The following is an 18,226-nucleotide window of genomic DNA, read 5'->3' on the forward strand; positions in this document are numbered from 1 at the left end:
ATTTTCATAACATGGTACAACAAAAAAGATGATTGTACGTGAACCTGAAAATTTCCCATTTACAACTTGCTATTCCCTACAAATATAAAACAAATTGTCATGTAAATTTCCTTTTTTTCCTTTTTTCTTCCCTCCTCTGCCTTCCCCACCCTAGAGATGGCTACCATTAGACACAAATAGCTTTATGTAAAATTATTCCATACATACTTCTATTTATCAATTCTTTCTCTCAAAGCAGATAGCGTCTTTATAGGTCCTTTATTTTTAATTTGTATATTTATAATAGTCAAAATGACTCAGTCACTCAAAGTCATTCTGAAAATAGTATTATGTTGGTTCTAGCTACTGAGTTACTGTGTTCACTTATAAAACTAATGTACTTAACAATACTTATTCCCTAATTAGGGACCTTATCCTAGGATCATGGAATTTCAAATAAGGAAAGATTATCTAATTCAATTCATTTTGCAGATAAAACAAGTTGGGCTCTTCTGGGCCTAAGAGAGGCTCCCTCTCTAGGTTAATGGATCTTGTTAAAGCTGTGTAGATAGGAATAGTGGTAGTAGAATTAAAACTCAGGTCCCCTAACTGTAAATTCAATGGTCTTTCTACTGCACGACTAGATATAACAAATATCCTTGTGAACTAATCATAGTAGTAATAGTTACTAACTTTGTACCTACTTTTAGCTCTAGCAAGTCCGTGAAGTGAAAAGGAGCAAAGGAGTCATCATTCCCATTTACAGATAAGGAAGCTAAGCCCCAAGACCTTGCAGTGGAGTTGGAATTAATTCAGGACTCTATATCACATTCCCTGGAGACTTAAAAAAAAAATTTTTTTTAAGCCTGGGATATTTCCCAGTTGTTGAGGTGAATCAAGTAATTATGCAAACATGATCAGTCAGTAAGTCTGCTTTTGTTCTGTAGAACTAATGCCTCTGGAGGAATTGGAGGTGTAGAGCTTGGTTCTTTGGGAACTGTCAACTGGAAAACCTAGTTAGGGAATTTCATTTTTTCTTTCTCCATTTATGAGATAGAACAGGCTCCTTGTTCTACTTCTTCAGTTAGCTTGAAAATCCTTTAAGACCTGACACACATTAATATTTAAAAAGAAAAGTAAAGTTTGTTCTTACTTAAAGATTCTGTCTTTCTTTGGTTCCCTCCCACACATTACAAAATGATAATACTAGAAAAGTAATATGGCATTAATTAAAATTCATAAAATTTGTATATATTTCTCATTGCTAACATCAGTCATTATTTTTTAAATGGTAGAGCTGACCATATAGAAAGATGGATAAGTCCTGAAGATTCCTTTCTTTGTTTTGAGTGCTGGGGAAGCTAGTTGTTGTTTTGTTTTGTTTTGTTTTGTTGATGAGTGTAAACCCCTAAATTTCCTGATCCTGTATGATATATTTGATAGAGTGAAGATTTGACTGCTGAAAGTGCAATTATGCATTTGCCTGAGAAAATCCTAAAACAAATCAGATTTTAGGTTTTGAAGTTACCTCAGAGCCCATGAAGTCTCACTCTCTTATTTTACAGATGAGGAAACTGAGGTACACAAAGGTAATCATATGGGTATATATAATAATTGATTCTGTTATAGTAACCTATAAAAAGTGAATTCAATCAACAGGCATGTTTAAGAGTCTTCTTACTATATAGCCAACTCCAGAGCTAAGCACAATGCCAAGTCACTGCATTAGGCATGGCAAATATTAAAAAAATGGCAAAAGTCCCTGCCCACAAGCAACTTACATTCTTTGGGGAAGATAACATGTACACATATATGCATGTAAAAAATAAGTACAAAAATAAATTTATTGTAGTTAGGGAAAGAAGGTACTAGCAGCTGGGAGGATCAGGAAAGGCCTTTCAGGTAAAAGCTGGTGTTACTTGAAATGAATCTTGAAAGACATAATGAATCCAGTGATCTGGAGAGAATGTATTACAGACATAGAGGAATAGCCATTGCTGTGGCACAGCGATGGAAGGTGGAATGTTACTTATGAAGAATAGCAAAAATCCCAGTCTGGCTATAATATCATGTACAGGAAGGGAAACAGTGTATAACAAAGTTGAAAAGTCAGTTTGAGGCTAAAATATGAAGAACTTTAAAAGCCAGAAAGAAGAATTTCTATTTTATCCCAGAGGCATTAGATTTTATTAAGTAGATAGTCATACCTTACTTTAAGGAAATCACTTTGGCAGTTATATTGAGGATAGATTGGAATGGAGAGAGAGTTCAGGCAGGGAGGTCAATTAGGAGACCAATAGCCAGGTGAGAGCTGATAAGGACCTGAACCAAGGTTGTGGGAAGGAAGGAAGGAAGGAAGGAAGGAAGGAAGGAAGGAAGGAAGGAAGGAAGGAAGGGAGGGAGGGAGGGAGGGAGGGAGGGAGGGAGGGAGGGAGGGAAGGAAGGAAGGAAGGAAGGAAGGAAGGAAGGAAGGAAGGAAGGAAGGAAGGAAGGAAGGAAGGAAGGAGAGAGAAAAAAAAGATTGGGAGAAGTCATAAAAGTTGAAATGGCAAGATTTGGCAACTGATTGGATATGTGGAATAAAGAAAATCATGGCATTTTAGAATGATGTTGAGGTTGTGATCCTGAGAGACTGGAAAGATAATGACCCTTGACAAGAATCAAGGGTTTGGCAGAGGGGTGGGTTTGTAAGTAAAGATGAATTTTGTCTTGGAAGTGTTTGAGATGTCTGTGAGACATACAGTTTGAAATCTTCAGTAGGTTTTTGCTAATGTGGGATTGGAATATGGGAGAGAGATGAGAGCTAACTATGTAGAATGGAGAGATCTGCACAGAAATGATAGTTTAATCCACGGGAGCTGATGAGATCACTGAGAGATTGAATAGAGAGTAGGGAAGAGAAACTGGAACAAAATTTGTATAGTTAGCAGATCGTAGATAATGGTCTTCAAAGGACAGGATCAAAATCTTTCTGATAGGTAAGAAAAGAACTATCACAAAGCAATGAAATCCTGAGTGTAGATGGCATCCAAAGGGAGATAGTGATTAATAATTTCAATACTGTAGAGAGGTTAAGTAGGATAAGGACTGAGAAAAGCCATTGGATTTAGCAATAGAGATGACTGGTTACATTAGAACAGTTTAAGTTGAGTAATAAGGTCAGAAGACAAGATGGCAAATGGGTTGAGAAGTTAGTGAGAAGAAAGAAGGCAGAAGCAATGAACGTAGGCAATCTTTTTTAGAAGAGTTTGGCTGAAAAAGAGAAGAGAGATAGAATGATAGCAAGAGGGGATGATCAGGTCTAGTGAAGGTTTTTTTTAAAGGGTATAAAAGGATGGATATTACACCTGGCTGTGTAACCTTGAGCAAGTTACTTAACCCCAATTGCTTAGGGGCGGCCAGGTGGCTCAGCGAGTAAGAGCACCAGCTCCAGTGTAGAGATGACCTGTGGATAGAATCCGAGCTCAGATACTTAGCACCACACCCAGAAATAGCTGGCCGTGTAACCTTGAGCAAGTTACCTAACCCCAATTGCTTAAAAAAAAATTTTTTTAAAAAAGGATGGATATTTTGTAGGCAGCACACAAAGAACCAGTATATAGGGTGAGATTCAAGATTAAAAAGAGAGGAAGGGAATGATTAAGGGAGATGTCTGTTGAAGAATATAGGAAAGTATAGGCTCAATGACACATGAAGAGGAGATGGTCTTGGTGACCAGAAGGGCCACCTCATTATTGGAGACCTGAAAGAGTGGGGACTGATGTCAAGGAGTTTTGAGATGAAGAGAAGGAGTAAAGAAGTTGAATACAAATGGTCAATTTTTTTTTCAGTAAGGTTTAAGTTAATATCCTCTGGTGAGAGAGTTATGGAAGTGAAATCTGGTGAGGAGACCAGGGAAGTTTGGGAAATGCTTCTCCAGAGGGTGGGATGGAGAATCAATCAGGGAAGAGTAAAAAAGATTGCTTTATTGCAGTGAGAGCCCAGTTTAGCTTGGATAACATAAACTGGTCAGCTTGGTTGTGTAACTTTCTTGTTCTTTTCAACAGCAAGTGAATAGGAGAAGTGGAAGTAGTTGGTTACAGTAACCCAGAGTTGGGAATCAACATATATGTTGATATCCCTTAGGCACTGGGGAGGAAAGGAGGACTGGAAGCCTCGGAAAGAAAACTTTAGGGATAATAGAAGCCTGCTACCAGATTGACTGATAAATTTGAATAGAATGAACAATTCAGCAAGTATTTATTAAGTACCTCCTATGATAACTCACAATTGAGATTTACAGAGCTCTTTCCTCATAACAATCCTTATGAGGTAAATGATGCTAATCTTGTTGACCCCATTTTGCAGATAAGGAGAGGAACTCAAGGAGATTAAACAGCTTGCTGGTGGTCATCTAGCTACGGTAGCAGGCTTCAGATCTGGGATTCAAACTCACAGTTCCTGCCTCCAGCCATGCTGTTCTTTCACTATGTCAGCTATCTGGGAGAACCAGGGTAGACCATAACAGCCATCACCACCAGGGCTTTCCTAGGTTAGCCAATCCTATAGGACCTTGAATACTGGAGTCTCTTAATCATTGATTGATTGATTGATTTCCACTGTAATTGAACATACTTTTCTAGATGTTTTCCCAGTGCTGGGACATAATTTATAACAAGTTCTCAAAATTGTCTTACTATTCATGCAGACTTCCTCCACGTAAAACTATATTTTCAAATTCTGTTGACTTTTGGTTGAGATACTTAAGTCCTAAATGGTTTTTTTTTTTAATTGCCCCTCCAGGTTCCAGAAGTTGTATTGCTCTAAAGTAACAGTAATCTTATATAGTAAAATACTCCATATGTTTTAATTATCTCCCCACAGTTCCAAGGGACCGAAAGGATTCCATAATCATACTGTGAAAGGATGTTTTTGATTATTGCAGGCATCCTGTGTTTTTGACCAGGCAAAAAATCCTCAGGGAAATTAGTTCTCTCATTGTTATAGCTAGCATTCAATGGCCTTTACTTCCGCTTTTCACTACTAGGAGCAGCTTGTTGAGTGACAGGAAGAGAGTTACTTGCATATCATCAGAGGGGGCATGTAAATGGTAAGAGAGCCATTGCTAAGAGACAAACCAAACTTCCAATGGGAAACATTCAGCAATCTTAGCACTGCTTGTCTGGCAACGTGGTTTCCATGAGGCTCAGTTGTCTCCTGGGCAGAACAGTCTTCTCTGGGAAGTCTGGTCAGTAAAGTGGTCAAAGGGCTACTTTGTTCTGTCTAGCACAATGTCACCATTCCCTGGGCCAAGTTGGCCAAAAGCCAAGGTCAAAACTGAGGCAGGTGGCCTTGCCAGTCATACCAGTTGACAACTTCATTTGGCCTTAGTTGCACTGGGGTGGAGAAAATGGGTTCCATGTTTTTTTCTGCCTTTTTAGAAAGAAGCCTCTCATGCTTTCATTCTTAATTGCTTCCAGTGTCTAAAAAACCCAGCAGAATTGATTTGCCAGGGAGTTTGGGAAGGGAGTAGGAGCCGGGGGGGAGGGAGAGGGTTGGAAGGGAATGCAGTAATTGTAACAGAATTGGGTGTAGTCTGGTGCTATGTATGGTGTTTGTCCTTTCCATGGAGTTTTATAGTTCTAGCCCGTGCCTACATAACAGTGACAGAGTTTGCCTTTGTTTAAAAGCATCTGTACCCTTGCGTAGGAAAGTTGGCCATTCAACAGTGACCTCTGCATTTCACATTTTAGACCATCAGGCTGACTAGACATGGTGGAATTCTTTCTCAAATCCTCTTTCCATATACCCATCTTCCTCCTAGATGATTCCAATTAATTTTTTGTTGCTACTGTCTGACTCTCCATGACCCTATTTAGGGTTTTCTAGGCAAAAATACTAGAGTGGTTTGCCATTTCCTTCATTTTACAGATAAGCAAACTTAGACAAACAGTGGCCAGAGTCACACAGCTAATAAGTGTCTGAGGCCGGATTTAAACTTGGGAAGACGAGCCTTCCTGACTCCAGGCTGGGCACTCTATCCACTGCAACACTTAACTGCCCCTCCTACTTGCATTAGACCCAGCTCAAATTACATGAGGGCAGCCCCGGTTGATTGACTGCAGGAATTATCTTTTCTAATGGAAGTTTTCATAAGCAGAATCCACAGTAATACCTGAAAAATGGGCTAGTTGTCCTAATTCTAGACTACTTCTCCTTCTTCTGGCATCACTAATACTTCTACCTTTGAAGCAGTTTGTAGGTAGAGCAGGAAAACTGGAAAGAAATTAGTCCATTTCTACTCTAAGGAGGGAGAGGAAAGCGCTGCTTAGAACCGAAGAGCCCCTTCACTTGATCCACTGTTCCATCTCCTTCCCATCACATATTTCTCAGAAATGGAACCAGAGTTTGACATTGTCCTTGTATCAGGGTTGCTACGTGTTTAGTAGTGACCTTGCTGGACTTCAGTATTTTTGTCATTGTTTTCTAAAACGCAGTCATTTGGGAGAGTATGGAACATTTGTTGTAAATTACCTAAAATACAGTAACTTCAGATCCACTTGTGCAAAAACATGATTTATTGCTGTGGTTTCTCAGGCCACCCCTTGACTCCAAGAAGCCCCTTGTAAGTATAATGTAATGTCCATAGATCTCATTGAATTCCTCTCACAATTACTTCTCATGTAATATAAAGTATTCCAACATTACATATCAAGTCCACTAGGAATCACTCCTATGGTTTATTGATCCCAGTTACTATACTAGAGACCTTAATTGGATTTTTTTTAAATCCTTGTATGCTTATTTGAGAGTAGATAAAATCCCTGGTGGGCTAGAAAATGTGCCCTCCCCCCCAAATTTGAGAATTTTTTTTATTTTGTTAATTTGTGGGGTGGAGCCTCCCCTAGCTGCCTCATCATGAAATGAAGGTGACCTGCCTTCTTGAAGGCTCTCCTAGGGGAGCAGAAGTTGGCAGGTTCCACCAAGCTGGAAAGGCTTCATGGAATGCCCCCATGGTGGATTGTTAGTCTCTCATCATAGGACCAATTCAGAGAGCTCCATTACCAACCAGGTTGGCTAGGGGAATGAATTTTATCAGCCACAGCAACTCTCAAGGAGTATCTATGAAGTCAGAGAAGTTTTACAGCTCTGAGATGGCCCCAGAAGGAAGGACCCCCACCCTACAAAGGCATGGTACTTTGAAGGTTTGGAGTATGGCAGAAGCTTTAGGCTTATTGAAAGATATTTTCAGTTGTTTTGTTTTATGTTTTCATATACACATATACATCAGAAACAATCAGACTAAAGTACTTTCCAAATCTTCTATACCATCAACATAATTAATTTATAGGGAGAAATGGGAGATGAGGATTGGAACTGAAATCTCAGAGGTAGAGCCAAGCTCTGTCAGCTAAAGCCAGCAGAGATCTGAGTCTTTTGCCCCCTGGTCATTTCTATCAAACGTATACTACAGAGAGATTTCTAACCAACAATTTGGAAATTACCTAAGGACCTCTGAGCAGTAAATTAACTGAGTGCTGCTGCTGTTGGTGTTACTACTGCTGATAGAGCTAAAATCTGCTTGGAAAGACTGTGCTTTCTGTGCCTAAGGATGCCTTTTGCAATATTTTAACTCATTCAAGGGTGGGGAACCTGCTTCGTTCTGTGAAGTTTGGATTCAGTGGAAGGGTCACACTTGAGGACCTACAAGGCCACATGTAGCCTCAAGACCTCAGGTTCCCTACCCCTGCCTATAAGGAGGGAAGTTAGTGAATGATCCTGGTCAAGCCACTGTAAAAAAAATAAAGGGATTAAAACCAGTGACCTCTAAGGTCTCTTCCCACTCCAAATTTATAATTCTGGATGAATTTAAAATTTTACCCATCCTCCAAGGCAGCTGGTACTGCAGCAGATAGAATTCTGGGCCTGGAGTCAGAAAGACCCAAGTTTAAATCCAGCTTCAGATGTTTACTAGTTGTGTGACCCTGGCCAAGTCACTTAAACTCAGTTTCCTCAGCTGTAAAATGGTGATGATTATAGCACCCACCACATAGGATTGTTGTGAGGATCAAATGAGATAGTATTTGTCTAAAAAACAAAACAAAACATAGCGCTTACCATATTGTTTGGAACATAGTAGGCATTTGATAGATGCTTATTCCCTTCTCCATCTATAAAATGAACTTAACTCAGGTTTGTTTTTTTCCCAATTGCATTGCCCAAACCTCCAACCCCATTACCCAGAGGAGCTGTTTGCTTTGTCTCACATCACAATGCTTTATTTTTCTTGAGTCTGATGACACGTGCAGTCCTGCTCCGGTGAGGTGACCTACCCTGGTCACTATATTTCCTTGGCCCTAGTAATTTAGAGTAGCCTCAAAACCTGTATTTTAGACAACCTTGCCTGTTTAAAACTAGGCTCCTTGGATATGGTAGCTTTCCATAGAACATTTTTTGAACTGAGATCGTGGTGTATAATCACATGTTAGTGATCAAGCTTTAATTGTTATCTGACAAGAGGACATTTCTGGAATGCATGGGTTCTCCTATGGAACCAGCAGTATCCTAATTCTAGAAGGGATCTTAGATCTCTTTGTTTTCTACGAAGGGACAACTCTGGGCTCCTCCAATTTAATTCCTCAGGGGAATGAGTCTAGGTCTCCCTTTCCTCTAACGCTTTTTTCCTCTTTCCCAGAGAGTGTTAAATAAATCTATATAGATGAAGTCTAGAGAAATCTGACCCAATTTAAATATGGCTGGTTGAAACCTCACTTTCTAAAGCACGCCTAATTTGCATTCTAATAAGTTTGGTATTATCTCTAGTTGGTCAAGCCTTAATTGAGAGAGCAGAAAGAGACAAAAATAAAGGGGGCATCCATCCAATTTTTAACTTCACACATTTCAGACTGTAACCTCTGACCAGTGGAATACATTTACTTCTAAATCTTGCCCTCATAGAGTAGATGCTTCAGACCTTTTATATTTGTCTTCTCACCAGTTTTTTTTTCCCCCTTGGCACCTAAAGAATTTATATTGAAAAGGGAAATACAGAGATGGGTCCTTTTTTTTTGGCAGGAAATTTGTGAAATGTAAAGATTTTATGATAATCAAACCTGCCCAGGCTAGCAAAAAAACTCTCCACAGAGTCTCAGCACATCACATTTCAGCTTGAAGCTTCACAGTATCGCGCCCTGGCCACCCATTTGGGATATAACAAGGAGAATAGAATTCTTGCTATTTTTGCACCCTTCCCAGTCAGATTGGTCTGGGCATTGCTCTATTCTTATTTGCAGATTAAATGCCTTTATATTAAGTTTTAATTAAATGCTGTATAATTCTCCTTCCCTCCAATAATTTCCACACTTATCTTTTAAAAGTATCTAGCTTTTAAAAATAGCCTCTAAGTCATCATATGATATTGAAGTTCCTGTAATTATAGCAAATGAAAATTCTTTTCGTTAGTGTTGTTGTTCTTTTGAATTTCTTCAGTTCTGGTTATTTTTTTTAAAGGGTGAATGGACTGCTTCAAGGCTTGAAGAACTTTGAAGTAACTGAAATCAAAAGGAGGAAAAAAGTCAAAATTGGGATTTTTCAAAGAATAAGAAAAGATAAATACTTCAGCGTGCTAAAAGCAGCATGGGAAATTCATTGGCTCTTCCTAAACAATCAAAGTGTCAAACTTGACATTAGAGTGATTGGAAGATGAAAGCATGTACTTGAAACAGTGGATCTGAGATTGGACAGAGAAAATAATAATGAACTTAGTGTCAACTTGTCACTCACTATACTAGCAAGAGGGAAATCAATCCACAGAATATCAACCAATCCAGCAAAGTTGGCATCCAGCCCTTAGAATAATATAAACGCATTGACTGACCACTATTTGGATTGAGTTGGGCATAAGGGAATCTTTGCTCTAGGAATGACCCTCTCTATAGAACAGCTGGGTTTAGGAACTTCATGGCTCTTTTTTTAGGACAAGTTCTCCTGCCAACTGACCCTTAGTGGAGGACAGCCTCCAAGGTTCAATTATAATTAAGTTGACTGCTCTTATCTGCTGTGAGCTGCTCAGTGGTCAGCAGTAAGCATGGTCAGAGATGTGAATAAGAATTAACCAGGACATGTGGGTAATTCTAGGAAGAACTCCATTTATTGATTCTTAGGACAAGGTTTTTATAGAGTAATGAGGCAAATGAACAGGACTCAAGTTTTCTTATCATTATCTTAGTCTGTCATATACTGGAAGTAGCACAGAATGGATAATTTAATAAGGATTTATCATCTAGGTGACTAAAATCTTAGGGTAAAGCCTTTGATCTCAAAACTCAAATAACATCCTTTTAAATGTAGCCCATATTAAAGGAATATTCCAGGAACAAGCTTTCACAAAGGATTTCCTTTAGAGCAGCTGACAAGATTTTATCTGAGTCCTGGATCAGGTATTTTGGCTTTCCACACTTATCTATAGACTTTGCCAAAGAAGCATCAGATTGGGACAACACCTTTTAGCCTATAGCAGGCACTCTTTTGGGTGAGGTGTAGTAACGTCTCCTAGTAAGTCCTAATACCAGAAAAGACCTACAAATGTCATGGATTTAGTTTTTTATTCCTACTTCACTCTTCTCAAAAATCTACTTATTATTTTGTTGTTCAGTTGCTCCCAACTCTTTGTGATTCCATTTGGGGTTCTCTTGGCAAAGACACTGGAGTGCTTTGCCATTTCCTTCTCCAGCTCTTTTTCTAGATGAGGAAACTGAGGCAAACAGGGTTAAGTGACTTGTCCAGGGTCACACAGAGAGTGTCTGAGGCTGGATTTTAATTCAGGAAGTTGAGTTTTCCCGACTTCAGGCCCAGCACTCTATCTGTTGTGCCACCTACCTGCCTCTACTGATTTTGTCATCATCCAAAAGAGGAGTTAGTATGGTGGATTGCAAAAATAGAGTTCTGGATAGTCTTAGCTTGGCCACTAGCCACACAACCTTGAAAAATCCATTGAATTTACTTAGTCCACTATTTGTTCATCTGTAAAAGGAAGAGATTGAATTTGATGATCTCTAAGGCCTTTTCCAGGTCTCACATTTTATGATTCTATGTATTAATTGACCATACAGTGAGTTTTCCAATTAACCCATCAGAAACTCCAGGCTATCAAATACCTGCTCAATAATCCAGTCAATGCCTGTTGCATATTTATTGAATTGAACTGATTTCATGACCTAATGAAATAAGATTCATTTCTTGGTAAAGCAGGTCCCCACTAATGCAAATAATGAATCCCCTGAAGTAGTTCAGTTGCACTGTGTATTTCCATTGTGCTGGAACAAATTGCCATATTTTACATAATTATAACTTCACATGGTCCAGATTCAAATACATGAGACAACTTCAGGGGATTTAGGGGGCCTCACTGTATTTGTTTATCAATTTCTATAGTTTCGTTTGATTTGTCCATATTCAGGATTTATTCAGTTTAGGTTATAAAGCAGACATTTTGTGGACTTGCAGGGATACCTGGACACTTTTAAACTTAAACTTCCTCAGTGAGGTTGGGAAAAGTCTAAACACTTTTTTTAGAAAGTGCACTAATGTGACCAATATTACATTAATGTCAAGGATCCTGAATAACATGTCCCAAAAGACTGGGGAAGGAATTTATGGTCCTAATTTTTTTTTCACCTTTGTGTCTCTAAAGTAAGATAGTAGAAATGAGGAGGGGAGGAGGGAAAAGAAGCTATTAGCAATACACAGCATCTGTTGTGAAATGGAGCTATTATATTATTTGGACATTATCTTTCTGATTTCATAGGAAAGGTTACTTGGGTGTCCAAGTGCTAAATATTCATATCTGATTCTAGTATAAGCCAAGCCTCTGGAACACTGAACTTACACTGAGCTAATGCAGATTTCTAGTTTCCATAGCAGCAAATCTACTGCTTGTGCTTAATAAGTGAAAACTAGAGCAAGCAACTTGCTTCTTTTTTTTTTTTTTTAAAGACCTAGGTCTCTTTATTATTTTTAAGAGCAAAAATGCTGGGCCTAGGGTGATAACTTCCTCCTCTCTTGGAAAAAAAAAATGTGTTAAATGAACCTGGCCTCATCCAGAGGAAGTAATAGGCCATATTAGTAGGCTGGAGCTTGGTGTTTAATCCTGTTTTCCTAATTAAATGGTAAACGGCTTTTTATAAGCTATAGTCAAAGAGGTTAGGTTTTTCCCCTCCAGATGATGACAAGCAGTTTGTTTGGGGCTTACAGTAATGAATATTTTGATTGTTTGCTGATGAGTTGGCATTTGTATTGCCTGGCACGGCGCCCAGTACCTGTTACAGTTGGTTTTAGTCTTTTAACAGAAGTGACAGTGTGGTATCTTCCTTATTTTCCCTTCCCCCTATTTCACCTTATTATCCTCCAAACTTACACCTCTCTGCAAAGGCATATTTTTGTAGCAAAGGAAGGATCAACTAAGTTCATCATCCATTTGGCTACAGGGAGAAAAGGCATAAATATTTATCCTATTAGAGAAGTCACATTTTTTTTTTATTAAGATCATTTCAACCAAGCTTTTGAAAGGACAGAGGCAACTGTGGGATATATGGGAAGGGAGGGCAACAGGCAAGTAAATAAAACCTGAAGTTACTGGGCTGTTTAGCCTGGAGAAGACGTAGGAGGTGCATGATGGCTGTCTTTAATTATCTGAAGGGCTGTCAGGGGGCAAGAGATTAGATAGGTTCTGCTCAGTTCCAGAGGACAGACCTAGGAACAGTGAGTGCCATTACAGAAAGGTAAATTCTAGCTCTGTGCAAGGCAAAACTTCCTAACAATTAGAACTATTTAAAGGGTTTTAAAGTGAAGAGATTTCCTTGGGAAGTAGTGGGTTTGCCCTCACTAAAGATCTACAAGCAATGCCTGGATGAATACTTATTAGATCTCATTAGAAGGGGAGCCATTACAGGTGTAAATTGAATTAAGTAGCAGTAAAGTCCCTACCAACCCTGATATCCTGTGATTCTGTGAAATTGGTGGACCCTATGAGCAGGTAGATGGTACAGTCATCTGGAGTCAGAAAGATTCATCTTCCCGAGTTCAAATCTTGGCCTCAGACACTTACTAGCTTTGTGACTCTGATTAAGTCACTTAACCCTGTTTGCCTCAGTTTCCTCATCTAAGATGAGCTGGAGAAGGAAATGGCAAACCACTCCAGTATCTTTACCTAGAAAACCCCAAAAGTGGTCATGAAGAGTCAGACAGGACTGAAAAACAGCTGAGTAACAAGAGGAGTAGCTTTACCCAATCAGATCCTCTTCCCTCTCCCTCTTAATGAGGCACCTTTATGGGACCATGGAGAAAGTCCTGCACCAGTATGACCCTGGGCAAGTGACTTCATCGCTCTATGCCTCAGTTTCCTTATCTGTAAATGGGGATAACAACAGCCCCTACCTCCTAGAGTTGTAGTGAGGTTCAAATGAGATAAGGTACAAAGGGCTTTACAAACTTTAAAGTAATATATAAATGCTAGTTATGATGATAATCATGATCTTGCTAAACATTTATAATCAATGGAGATGTTTTGCTTGTTTAGCCAGTGTGACCACATAAAGCTATTAGATGAGCCAAGGGTTTTGCAGGCTTGTATAGGTTCATACATTAAATTAAAAGAGTGACTTTATGCAAACACCAGGAAAAATGAGAACAATATTGCTAATAGTTTCAATAGAATAAATATCACCTTTAGGCCACTGATTTGGGATCCAGATCTGTTTTATTGTTATTTTTTTTAATGTTTCGTTTATTCAAAGAAAAGATATAATTTTGGTGAATTTGGTTTCACTGAGCAAATGTCTCACTTATAACTCAGGAGCAGAAACTGTTGTCAGAAAGAATGTAAAGTTCCAGAACGAGAGACAGAACATACAGAATGAGTGTGGGGGAGGGTTGGGGAAGAGTTCCCAAGTCAAGGGGAATCTATAGTGTAGCATCATAAACCAGAAGGAACTAAGACAGCATCAACATATGGGATTACAGAACTAGGTGTTAGGAAATACTTTGGACAAAGGGGTACTTGAATTACCAAGTATCCTGCCAAAGAGCAGAAAAAACGCCTCACAAAAACAAATTTAATAGCACACCAAGGCCAAAGGGAATGAAAATGCATATGAGCCGAAAATTCTGATCCAAGCATTTCTTAGTGGTTTGTTTTGTGTAAGCCACTTTCCCTTCAAACTGTCATCTAACTCATATATAAAATGGGTATGCTAATAATAACATACTATGGTGGATTGCTGAAGAGAATAGCAAGTGAAAGTAATTGTAGAGTCTGGTTAATTATAGAGTGCTATTTTATTTAGGAACTGTAGCTTAGTGGGTAGAAGTTTAGCCTGGGAGTTTAGATAAACCTGAGTTCAAATCCTACCTTAGATATCTACTGTCTGTGAGGTACCCTGGTGAAATCATTTAATTACTTTAGGTAATTATTGATTACCCTTCTATCTATTCTGTGTATAAACTGTAAGCACCAAGTTATTTACATGCTGTTTACCCCTTTAGAATGTATACTCCTTGATGGTAGGAGCATCTTTTTACCTTTCTTTGTATTTCTAGCACTTAGGAGAAGGAGGGGAAAAATAAGCATTTATTGAGAACCTACTATGTGCCAGGCACTTTACAAATGTGATATCATTTAATCCTCATAACAACCCTTTGAGGGAGGTGCTATTATTATCCCTATTTTACAATTAAGGAAATTGAAGCAGAAAGAGGTTAAATGAGTTGCTCAGGGTCACACAGCTAGTAATTGTTTAAGGTCTGATATGAAGTCAGGTCTTCCTGATTCCAGGATCAATTCCTGATGACTACCTGACTGTTTATTGTCCTGGCATCTCTTTAAGATGGGGTGTTTTCTTTGTTAAATAATTTAATTTTTTTCAAATAAAATTTTATTTCTCTCTCTTCCTCCATTGTGGAAAAAAAAGAGACAAACCAAATGCCAGTAACAAATATATACAGTAAAGTAAAACAAATTCCTATGTTGTCCATGCCAAAAAAAATCCTGTATGTTGCAGTCTACACCCTAAATTCATCACTTCTTTGTTAGGAGGTGGGTAGAATATTTATTTGATCACTGTTCCTCTGGAATCATGGTTGGTCACTTCATTGATCGAAGTTCTTATTTCATTCCAAGTTGTGTGTCTTTTTAGTGTTATGATTGTTATATAAAGTGTTTGGTTTCTGTCTGCTTCAGTCTGCATCAGTTCCTCGGTCTTCCCAGGTTTCTCTGAAATGGATCTTTTCATCATTTCTCATGGAACAGTAATATTCCATGACATCTGTGTACCATAATTTGTTTAACCATTCACCAATTGATAGGTACCTTCTCAGATTCCAGGTCTTTGTGAATGCAAAAAGATCTGCTACAAATATTTTTGTACATATGGGGTCTTTTCCTCTCTCTTCAATCTCTTTAGTTACTAGATGAGTCTATTATGACATCTTGACCTAGGCTTTGTAGGATCTGTTTATTTTTCTATTTATTTTTTATTATAGGCCTATCAGTGTGAGGTATGAGAACACTTGAATTTTCAAAAAAAAATTTATAACTCTATTTAAAATGTTATTTCTTTTTTAATCCTGATTTTTATTTATTTATTTTGAGAAGGGTTCATAACACTTTGCCAGACTTCTGTAGAGGTTCATGACAAAAAAAAAAAGTTATTCTGAGAGAATTAGTTACAGAACCATTGCCAATCTGCATTGGTCAAGGGAATTTCTTCACCATAAGGAAATGTCTTCGTCAGGAGTCTACTGCCCCAATGAGGTCATACATCTGGACTTAATGAATTAAAATGTAGAGCCCCCCTAGGTGGTTGTGATCCTCAGTGTCTACCCCATTGCCTTTCTTCTGTCATTGCCAGTCTATTGAGAGTGGTTTATTAATGCTCCTCTTTTTTTTTCTTTTCACATATTTCAGGAATAGAACTTTGTCCTCCTGGACATCGGTTCATGATCACAATGGTGGCGAGCTTCATAGCTATGGCAGGACAGTTCCTCATGCCAGGCTTGGCAGCCCTCTGCAGGGATTGGCAGGTCCTCCAGGCTCTCATCATCTGCCCTTTTCTCCTGATGCTTCTCTACTGGTCGTAAGTACTAATTTCATTCATTCCAAGGGACAATACCAAATTGTTCTGGGGTAAGGGAAGGAAGGTTAAAAAGACCAGATTTACTTCTCTGGTTTGTAGATGAGTTTAATATCAATTAATATTGTATATCAGTTCAATTTAATAGACATTTATTAAGTACCTACAATCAGGCAGAAACAACACACATTTATTGAGGACCCACTTCTTACTGTATATAAGATATAGCATAAAGTAGTAGTGTCAAACTCAAATAGAAAGACCACTAAACCATACTCAAGGATCCCTGCAGTTGTCATGTTAACTTAGAAAACTACCTATTAATATTATCTATGTTTTATTGTATTTTTTTATATTTCCCTATTACATTTTAATCTGATTTGACTGCACTGGAGAGTGTTGCAGGCTACATGTTTTGACACCTCTGGAATAAAACATTTTCCTTGATCTTAAAGAACTTACAATTTCTTACTAATTTCTGCATTTTTTTTCTTGAGAGTTTTGAAGGGAATTCAAATGTTTGAGGTAGGGGATAGGAGAAGGCAAGGAAACACGTTTTGGTGGGAGGGGGAAGCCCTTTTAGTTAGTAGCAGATAAGTCTATTGTGATGTCTTGAGTGGGGCTTTGTGGGGTACTTGTTTTTCTATTTTTATTACTGATTATTTCATTCATACATAAACTTTTACTCTTTGACGTGCTATTTTTGTTTCATTTTGATTATGCTTACCTCTTCCAGTGAAGTGAGTTGGGGGGAAATTGTCCCATCCTTTTCTTACTCTCTTTATTCTTCATTCCTTTGCCTTTACCTCTCCCTTTCTTCTATACTGTATTTAATTCTACTCTCTAATCACTAAGAAAAAGAAATCTCCAGAGGATATTAGTTGGTTGTACCTGTACTTTGTTTGCTGGAGATGAGAGCCTCCCTGTTCTAAAGGTGAGGATCTAGAGGAGAGAAGGACCAGGTTTTATTTCTTTTTATTTAGCATTGTGTTTTGCTTTTAAATCACTGGATGAGCTAGAAAAGGAAATAATAGTAAGCTAGAGTAGAGATGGTTTTTCCTGAAGAGTCTGATTTTCCCTTACTGTATAATAAGCAAGCTCAGCAACAGTGGGAATCTAGTAATGGGGGGGACACAGGAACGAGCCACCAGCTGGAGAGGTTGTTAAGCAGCAGCTGCTGCTAAAATGTTCTCATCTCAAGCCCCCCCACCCCCAGTCTCTACCCCTTTCCCCCACAGACCAGGAAACTGTGCTTTGCCTGTACCATTCTCTCCCAGACAGTGTGTGCCCCTCCCCACATCCTACTAAGCATATTTCAGAGAATATTTTTCCTTACTTAAGTAGGATGAGTTTTTGCAGCTGGGAACTCTTGACCACATAAAATATTTTTCTAACTTTCACTTGATAAAGCTTATATCCTATTTATATTTCTCATATCTTGCTTTTAAATACACACAAGTGCAGACACACACTCAAATTGGTTGGAGAGTGTGTAAAGAGGGTGGGCCCAGGGGTCAGTAAGCCTGTTAGCCCCAAGTGCCACTAAAGTGAAGGGCTAGAAAGCCACCAAACAGAAATAAAATAGAAAGGAAGAGAAGAAAAACCCAAATATGGTGACAAATGCCATTACCAATTACTTCAGAGACTAAATGTAACTATGCCTGCTCCTGAGTTACAGTCTTTATTTGCTTTGTTCCACTACATTTATAAGACACCAGGCCCAGTAGAACACCTGATCTACCACAGAGAGAGAGGTTAATGGAGATCATCTTTTCCTGGACATTTGAAAAAGATCTAGCATTACATCATAAGACCATAGGATCTGACAGCTCATCTTATTTTACAGATGATGAAACTGAGGACTGAAAGATTAAGTGATTTGTCCAAGGTCACAGAGTGGTAGAGCTGGGAGGAGCAATTCTCAAAGGATATCATTGCATACACTTCTTATTCCAGCCTACCTGATGTACCTTATGCTTGTTCTTCAGTCTCCAAGAACCAACAATTGTATTTATAAATAGCTGTGTGGGCTGTCAACAAGGCGCATGTGAACCCCTAATGGTTGCTGTCCCTTCTGAGCCCTGTAATGTGTGTTCAAGACAAAGATGTGACTGGTACTATAGCGATGTATGTACATATGT

At 38.6% G+C, this 18,226-nt stretch overlaps 1 protein-coding gene across 2 annotated transcripts in view; it reads left to right on the plus strand.

Moving 5' to 3' along the window:
* SLC22A23 (solute carrier family 22 member 23) overlaps positions 1–18,226 on the plus strand; it is a 279,990-nt gene that overhangs the window by 177,610 nt on the left and 84,154 nt on the right. For both annotated transcript variants that reach the window (XM_069103570.1, XM_069103569.1), the window contains exon 4: positions 15,920–16,088. In XM_069103570.1, the coding sequence (XP_068959671.1) occupies positions 15,920–16,088 (169 nt within the window). The remainder of the gene's footprint in view (positions 1–15,919; positions 16,089–18,226) is intronic.

The sequence above is a fragment of the Petaurus breviceps genome, unplaced genomic scaffold (assembly GCF_028583685.1).
Source record: "Petaurus breviceps papuanus isolate PSGF00001 unplaced genomic scaffold, PetGlider_PUasm1.0 582, whole genome shotgun sequence".
In the NCBI taxonomy this organism is placed as follows: domain Eukaryota; kingdom Metazoa; phylum Chordata; class Mammalia; order Diprotodontia; family Petauridae; genus Petaurus; species Petaurus breviceps.